Source organism: Phacochoerus africanus, chromosome X (assembly GCF_016906955.1).
Source record: "Phacochoerus africanus isolate WHEZ1 chromosome X, ROS_Pafr_v1, whole genome shotgun sequence".
Taxonomy (NCBI): Eukaryota; Metazoa; Chordata; class Mammalia; order Artiodactyla; family Suidae; genus Phacochoerus; species Phacochoerus africanus.
Genome location: NC_062560.1, coordinates 18,202,172 through 18,210,952, shown reverse-complemented (window position 1 = coordinate 18,210,952; position 8,781 = coordinate 18,202,172). Strand labels below are relative to the sequence as shown.

At 49.8% G+C, this 8,781-nt stretch overlaps 1 protein-coding gene across 1 annotated transcript in view; it reads left to right on the top strand.

The window, feature by feature from the left end:
- The first annotated feature begins 3,366 nt into the window (after window positions 1–3,366).
- Window positions 3,367–8,781, top strand: part of MAP3K15 (mitogen-activated protein kinase kinase kinase 15) — a 149,612-nt gene continuing 144,197 nt past the window's right edge. Inside the window, exon 1 of the mRNA XM_047764409.1 lies at window positions 3,367–3,727. Within this exon, the coding sequence (XP_047620365.1) occupies window positions 3,367–3,727 (361 nt within the window). The remainder of the gene's footprint in view (window positions 3,728–8,781) is intronic.

Below are 8,781 nucleotides of genomic sequence, written 5' to 3'. Positions count from 1 at the left end.
GGGTTGTGTTTAGAGGAAAATACTATTCAAGCCAGAATTCACAACTCCTATGAGCCTCACTTAGCAGAGCCCAGTGAGGGCTGGAAGAAAGACTGAAGTGGGGACAACAGCAAGATACTGGAAAACAATTGTGAAATGGGAATCTCTGCCCCTCTGAAGGCTGTGCCAGTCATTAAAATAATCTCAGGCAAACAGGCACATAAGGAAAACTATTATCATACATTACAAGATTATGAAGAAAATGTATCCTTTAATAGTATCATATTAAAAAAATATTAGAACAGAGGTATTTAAATTTTTCTTTAGCTTTCCTTTTCTTGTCTGTGTGTTTTACAGATTTCCTCAGAGCCCATTTTCCATTCACTGGCCACAAAAGAGAGTGCACATTGATGGGACTTGTGTAATTGCTAATTTCTATCAGGACAGGAATTCTTTGGATTCTTCCAAAGATTTATGGTTTCTTTTGGGGGTGAGGTGGAAGGATGGACAGCATTATCACCAAAACATGAAGAGAAGCCAAAATGTTGTTTTATAAGGTAAGACATATCCTGCTGGTGTCAAATGGCTTATGATATGCTGCAAAGGATACCATCAAGAAAATGAAAAGACAACCCAGAGAAGGGGAGAAAATATTTGCAAATCACATAACTGATAAGGCATTTGTAGCCATAATATATAAAGAGCTTTTGCAACTCAATAATAAAAAAGACAAACACCCTATTTAGAAATGGACAACGGAATAAAATATGGCACAAATGAACCTATCTGTAGAACAGAAACAAACTCATGGACGTAGAGAACAGACTCATGGTTGCCAAAGGGGAGGGGGAGGGAGTGGGATGGATGGGGAGTTCGGGGTTAGTAGATGGAAACTATTGCATTTGGGATGTATAAGCAATTGAGGTCCTGCTGTATAGCATAGGGAACTGCAATCACTTGTGATGGAACATGATGGAATATATTAGAGAAAAATTTTATATATATATATATATATATATATGTATTACTGGGTCACTTTGCTGTACAGCAGAAATTGACAGAACACTGTAAATCAAGTATAATAAAAAGAATTTTTTTTAATGGGCAAAAGGTCCAAATGGACTTTTCCTCAAAGACGTGATACAAATAGAAGATCACATGACCAAATGCTCAACATCATTAATCTTTAATGGAAACACAAATGAAAATTACAGTGAGGTACAACTTCGTTCCCACTAGGATAGCTATAATCAAAAGACGTTAACAAATGTTGGTGAGAGTGTGGAGAGGTTGGCACTCTTGTACACTGCTGGTGGGAATATAAATGGTGTAGTCATATTGGAAAGCAGTAGCAGCTTCTCCAAAGCTTAAACATAGAGCTGCCATATGACCCAGAGGTCCTAGGTATATACTCACATGAGAACCTTTCTCCACACGTTGTATGATTCCATTTATATGAAATGTCCAGAATAGCCAAATCTATAGAGACAGAAAGTAGATTGCCTAGGGCTTAGGGGTGTTGGGGGAGGTGGAGAGTGACTGCTAATGGGTACCGGGTTTTGGGGGAAGGTGATGAAAATGTTCAAAATCTTGGAGTTCCCGTCGTAGCTCAGTGGTTAACGAATCCGACTAGGAACCATGAGGTGGCGGGTTCAATCCCTGGCCTTGCTCAGTGGGTTAAGGATTCGGCATTGCTGTGAGCTGTGGTGTAGGTTGCAGATGCGGCTGGGATCCCACGTTGCTGTTGCTGTGGCTGTGGTGTAGGCTGGTGGCTACAACTCCGATTAGACCCTTAGCCTGGGAATCTGCATATGCTGCGGGAGCAGCCCTGGAAAAGGCAAAAAGACCAAAAAAAAAAGAAAGAAAGAAAGAAAAGAAAATGTTCAAAATATGAGTTTGGTGATGGCTGCTCAACTCCATGAATAAGCTAAAAACTTTTTTTTTTTTTTTTGGTCTTGTTAGGGCTGCATTTGCAGCGTATGGAAGTTCCTGGCATAAGTGTCAAATCAGAGCTGCAGCTGTAGGCCTAAGCCACAGCCACAGCAATGCCAGATCTGAGCCTTGTCTGCGACCTACACTGAAGCTCACCACAATGCCGGCTCCTTTAACCCACTGAGCAGGGCCAGGGATCAAACCTGTGTCCTCACAGATCCTGGTTGGGTTCGTTACCACGAGCCACAATGGAATTCCAACTAAAAACCATTTAAATGGGTGAATTGGATGGCTTGTGAATTATATCTCGATACAACTGTTATTTCTTATTTAAAATGAAAAGAAACAAAACCCCCAAACCCTGTGACCATATCCGGTGCATCCTATCTTTTAAATACATGTACTACCTACGGTAGTAATACTACTTTTTAATATTCAAGCCTAAAATCATGAGGTACGACCCAAGGAAAAGGGCCCTTTGGGTTCATAACATTTCATAGATGGAGCATGCAGCCTATTTGGAGTTTATTTTCCAGGCCAACAAAATTTGATGCTAGAGCATCACAGTGCTTTGTCAAGGTCACAGCAAAAGTTGGGATAAGGGGTTCTCCAGGGCGTGGGCTCAGGAGGGCCGCGCTCTTGGCAGCTGTGGACAAGGAGTATAAAATCGGAGAGGTTTTAAATAAGCATCTTGGAGTTCCCGTCATGGCTCAGCAATCGCGAACCCCACTGATATCCATGAGGATGCAGGTTCGATCTCTGGTCTCAATCAGTGGGTTAAGGATCTGGCGTTGCTGTGGCGTAGGCCGGCGGCTACAGCTCCGATTTAGACCCCTAGCCTGGGAACCTCCATATGCCGCGGATGTGGTCCTAAACACACATACACACGCACACACAGGCACCTTATTTCGATTCTGGGTGAAAACTCCATCTGTATTTATTTGGAATTGAATATTTACATCCAACCAGCGCTTTGAAAGAGCTTTTACTCTGCTTGAAAAGCCTCATGTTGTTTTGAGGGGGGGGGGGGGGAATGGGATTCCTAATGCTGGTGGGATGGCAACAGCAACAAAAGCCTCAAGTTCCTGAATCCGCCCTTCTTAGGGCGCTGCCCGGGGGAAACGGCAGGGGGCGCCCTGCGGGCTCCTGCCCCGCCGCCCTGCCCAGGCCTCCCCCCGCCCTCCGCTCGCCCTGACGTCCCCAGCCCCCGCCCCTCTCTCCCGGGCGGTCCAAGGGCGCTCGGGGGCTGCGGGGCTGCGGGGCTGCAGCTTCCCTGTGCAGCTGAGGGGCCCCGCCGTCACCTGCCCGTCGCGGGGCCACCGGCGGGCGCTGGGTCCCCCAGCTCCCTTCCCGTCCCCGGGAGCAGGTGCCGGGACTGCCCGTGGCCCTCTGCAGATTGCAGCCACCAGCCACTCGCGCGGAGGTGGGACAAGGAAGGGCGCGCAGGGCGGCCTCATGGAGAGCGGCGGCGGGGCGCCCGCGGCTGGGGCACTCGGGGCGGCGGCCGAGTCCCCACCCGGCTCGCAGCCGCCGGGGGGCGAGGGCGCCGCGGGGCCGGCGGGGCCGCTGGAGCCAGATGGAGCGGCCGAGGGCGCCGGGGTCGGAGGCGAGAGCGGGGGCGGGCCGCGGCGGGCGCTGCGGGCAGTATACGTGCGCAGCGAGAGCCCCCAGGGCGGCGCGGTCGGCGGCCCCGAGGCGGGAGCGCGGCAGTGCCTGCTGCGAGCCTGCGAGGCCGAGGGCGCCCACCTTATCTCCGTGCCCTTCGGGGAGCTCGACTTCGGGGAGACGGCGGTGCTCGACGCCTTCTACGACGCAGGTGAGGCGGGTGCCCCCATTCACTCCCCGCCCCTACTCCGGTCAGGTTTCCTTATCGCACAATCCCGGGCATCAGTTCCTCCCCAGCTCTCACCTCCTGCCTCTTGACAGGGCCACCCTACCTTTGGGGGGAGGGGAGAGGAGGTAGCATCGTGCCCTTTTACAGACAGGAAAACAGAGGGCCCTGGTGTGTGGATTTCTTTCTTCTTCAGTTTTCTGAAACATCAGAGGATCCAAGAAACAGCCTATAACCCAATGGAGGCTGAGTCCCCCTCCCCACCGGTTACCCAACTGTTAATTTCTCATTCCTGGCAAGGCCCTTGCCGCAGCGGGTCCCAGCCCAGGCTGCACATTAGAATCACCTGAGGGAGCTTTGAAACCTCCTGATGCCCAGCCTGTATCCCAGACCAATGACGTGAGGATCTGGGGCCTCGGGATTGTTTCATGCTGCCCTGGTGATTCCATTTTGCAGCCAAGAGTGGGAACAGGTGCGTTACATTTGGGGGTGGGGGGCCTCCTCTTAGAAATGCTCCAGTGTTCTCTTGCACACTTTAAGTCCTGCCCCCAACCCAGGCTGACAGTGGGGCTGTGCTCTGCCACCAGTGTGACGGATATATTTTAGCCCAAATGCACAAGCATTCTGGCCTTCAGGATCGCCTCCGTTGCTGGATGGAGACACTCAGCTCACTGTGATAAGTGTGCCTTAAGAACCGAGCTTTAAATCAATGCGTTGGGTTGGCACGCGTTCCTCCAGCTGTGGGATGGAGTGTTGCCTCCCTGTTTTCCATACGGAACCTCTGGAATATATGTGACACGCCTCTGGCCATTGGGTGATATTCACAAGCATTGTAGGTGAGACAGTAATTCCCTGGTTTCTCCCCTGGTGCAAAGGGAGTGACACGCCTCTCCTAAACCTAAAAGCACTGTGAGAAGGTAAATGAAGCGTTGAAGGCGCTGGCCACACCGTGCTGAAATAATAAGCTAGATTTGTTACCATCCGTTCTTTGCAGGGATCTTTTTTTCTGCAGAGCAAATCCTCCCCAGCTGGAAGGGGGGCGGGGTATCAGGCTTGTTCAAACAAGTGGCAGCTGGGCACTTGGAAAACCACTCCCGTGACATTTCTGACCACTGGGCGCCTGCTCTTCAGCACAGCGTCTTTTTAGGAAAGTTGTTCAGGAGCCACCTTCACCTGGAACCACTCGGTTTTCTTGTCTTCCGTTCATTTGAACAGACTCTCCTCTGAATGGTTAAATGTCCCTTTTGCCATTAGGCACAACTGTAACCTCCTGCCTGCTGGTGCCAACTCTGAAAAATGGGTGTGCAGTGGCTTTGCTTCTCTAGGGGAGGGTGTGTGTGTAACAAGCCTTCGTCTGCTGACGCTTCTTGCTGGTTGCGTGTGAAGGGTTCATGCAGACAGAAATCTTGGGCTTTTGATTCCAGAGCTACACAAAGGACGCGTCACCTTTTCTTGCTCTGTGTCCAGACTGACTAGAATGTTCGGCTGCATTGTGTGCATCCTTTGGTTGACCTTGGTCTGGTCTGGAAGAAATCATTTTTCAGTACCTCATCCTAACTAGTAAGGTTTTTTTTGGTTTTGTTTTTGTATGTCTGTTTTTGCTTATTAGGGCCACGCCTGTGGCATATGGAGGTTCCCAGGCTAGGGGTTGAATCGGAGCTACAGCCGCCTGTCTACACCACAGCCACAGCCAGCCACACCAGATCCGTGCTGCGTCTGCGACCTACAGCACAGCTCACAGAAATGCCAGATCTTTAACCCACTGATCGAGGCCAGGCATCGGACCTGCGTCCTCATGGATGCTAGTCAGATTCATTTCCGCTGAGCCACGACGGGAACTCCTGAATTTGACTGCTCTAGATGCCTCACGTCGGTGAAATCACCCAGTATTTGTCTTGCCGTGACTGGCTTCTTTCACTTAGCGTGATGTCTTAGGCTGTTGTGAATAATGCGGTGATGACCATGGGTGGACACATTTCTGTTCAAGCCTCTGCTTTCACATTTTTGGGTGTTCACCACATGTGGAATCGCTGGGTCATGTGGTCATTCCGTGTTTACTTTCCTGGGGGATGTTGTTTTTGCTTCTAGCAGAGGTGGTGGCCACCTCTGTATGCCTTAGGAGGACCATTTTTTATTTTTCCTCTCTTTTAGCAACTGTCATCCATCTTCAAAAATGAGTCTCATATTCAGTAGAACAACCAAGTTGGGCAAGTTACTTCTAGTATTTGGAGAACAAAACGTGTCTTTTGTTTTCTAGAAGAAATCCTTTCTTCTAGATATGCCTTGACGTCTTTTGTTGAGGTGCCATTTCTCTAACATAATTCACAGTCATGGAGTCCCTGTCGCGACTCAGCAGAAACGGATCCAACTAGCATCCATGAGGACGCAGGTTCGATCCCTGGCCTCCCTCAGTGGGTTAAGGATCCGGCATTGCCCTGAGCTGTGGTGTAGGTCACAGATGCGGCTCAGATCTGGGATTGCTGTGGCTGTGGTGGAGCCCGGCAGCTACAGCTCTGATTCAACCCCTAGCCTGGGAACCTCCATATGCCACGGATACGGCCCTAAAAAAAAAAAAAAAAAATTCACAGTCATGACTTGAACTAATGTCCTATGTCAGGTGGGAGGAGGGTTTGCACAGAGCAACCTCAGACATGGCGAAGGAAGGAGACCTGGGTAGCTCTGCTCATCCTTTCCAAAACATTTGGCCCATGGAAACTATTCTCCCAGGATGCTGTATTTGAGTCCACTTATCGTGGTATCGAATCTTACAGGGAGGTCTGGCCCAGTAGAGCACAGGACGTGTATCTCCTGAGAGGGCCCCGTATGATTGCTGGAGGTGTCCTTGCGAGTGGGTGTGTTGGCTGGTTAATGGCCAATCTAAGTTAGGGCCTCCACCGGGATGCTGCTCGCAGCTGTCTTGAGTTCGCGATTAACTGCTCAAATGTCAGGAGCCGCCCCTTTGATCAGGCCCTGTCCCTCACTGCCCTCCTCTCTGAACCACACATACGTGCTACTTTGCTCACTCAGGGGCCCTCTTCTGATTTTGTTCTTCAGTCTGTTCACAGTGATTTTAAACGTTGGGAGGTGTTGGCATCTGCACCAGGAAATCCGTGCATCTCCTGAACATTGATTCAAAGACCACGACCCCCATCTCCAGGTTATTTGACTTTGCTCTATCCTGATGGTTTCCTTTTTCTAGCAAGGGTCCTTTGGAGGATATAACATCTGGCAGAGGTAGCTGGGTGGCCAGGAGGCTGACGCTCCTCGTTGTTGCTGGGAAGCAGGGCCTGCGTTTTCCAGCACCCTTTGATTCCAGGTGGAAGGTATAACTGGTTCTGGCCAATGACATGTGTGAGTGATGCCTATCTAGTATATCTTCTCATACTCTCTCAGCCTTTTCTGTGGCCTCCAAGGGGACCTTGGAGGCTCACTGTAGAAGATGGCAATAGGACAAGATGGAAGGTGCCTGGATTCCTCATGCACTCTTTTGAGGATACCTGTTGGATCAAGATCATCCACTTTGGTTTTTGCATAAGCAAGCGAGAAGCTTTTATTTAGTCAGGCTTCTAAGATATGGGAGTGGTTTTTTTTTTTTTTTTTTTTTAATAATGGTAAGAGAGTGCAACTTGGGTTATGAGAATACAGCCCAGAAGTTCCCATTGTGGCTCAGTGGGTTCAGGACCTGACATAGTCTGTGAGGATACGGGTTCGATCCCTGGCCTCGCTCAGTGGGTTAAGGATCCGGTGTTGCCACAAGCTGTGGTGTAGGTCACAGATGCAGCTTAGATCGAGTGTTGCCATGGCTGTGGCATAGGCTGGCAGCTGCAGCTCTGATTTGACCCCTAGCCTGGGAACTTCCATATGCCGCAGGTGAGGCTGTAAGAAAAGAAGATTTTAAAAAGAAAAAACACAGCCCAACTGCTAGAAAGTTGTCTCCTAGGACATGCCTTTCCAAGAGAAAGGCCACATATCATCTCGTAATATCACTGATAATAATATATGCCAATTGCAGGGCCCCACCCCATGATGCCGTGAGCCAAGAAAACAGAGCGGAAATGCCTGGACCATCAGGTTGATACCAGTGATGGGAGGAGACATTCTAGCCTCTTCCCTGGTTTCACTGGCTTGGGAGGCTAGGTTATTTTTTTGTATTAAATGATACTGTAGTGGTTCTGTTCGTTTTTATCCAACAGTAATAGTGCGATTTTTGCAACAGAAAAGCATCTGCAGTGGTTTAAAACAAGGCCAGCTCTAGTTCTATTCGCTGCCTCTCCTGTGGCTTGGGCCTCGCTTCACCATGATGTTATCTGTGGATTCTTGGATCGGCTGGTGCATTGCGTGGCGGCCAGAATGCCCACCAGGCTTCCGTGGATTCTTCCACCTTCCCTGATGGCCCCTGCAGTGAGCCCTCATTTCACTGAGTGCTGGCCAATGAAATGGGAGCAGCACCAACACGTGTCCCTTTGAAAGCAACTGAGGAAGTTACATGGCATGCCGCCTCCATCTCTCTTTGCCTCTGACAGTGGCAAACTTGAAGGTCGTGTGTTCAAGATGGCAGGTAGGCTCCTGAAATTCGGGGCATTTGTCTGATGGGGCAGCATAGCCTAGCTTATCCTGACTAATAGAGCTTGCCGTGCTTGCTGCTAGAAATGCCTGAATGCATCTCTCGGCTGACCTTAACGTGCCTCATCCACAGGCGCATTGGCTCCTGCTTCAGAACGAGCCTTAACACTGCCTTAAGACATAACGATTTGGGGCACAGCCTTTCTTCACTATTCCGGAAAATGCCAAACATTCAAAGGAAGACAGTCCCGTGGGACACGTGGCTGTGATGCTGCTCCATCTATACCTGGTCGGGGCACGGGCCACATGTATTTCCAGCAGATACAAGGGCAATAGATAGCGCTTTCTTTTTAAACATGGATGAGTTAAAACATCAACTGAGCAGCTCAAGTCAGAAATCTGGGAGTCAGTCTTGATTCCACCTTCTCCCTCTTTGCCCAATCCAGCCTCTTGCTTCCAGATGGTTCCCAAACGTG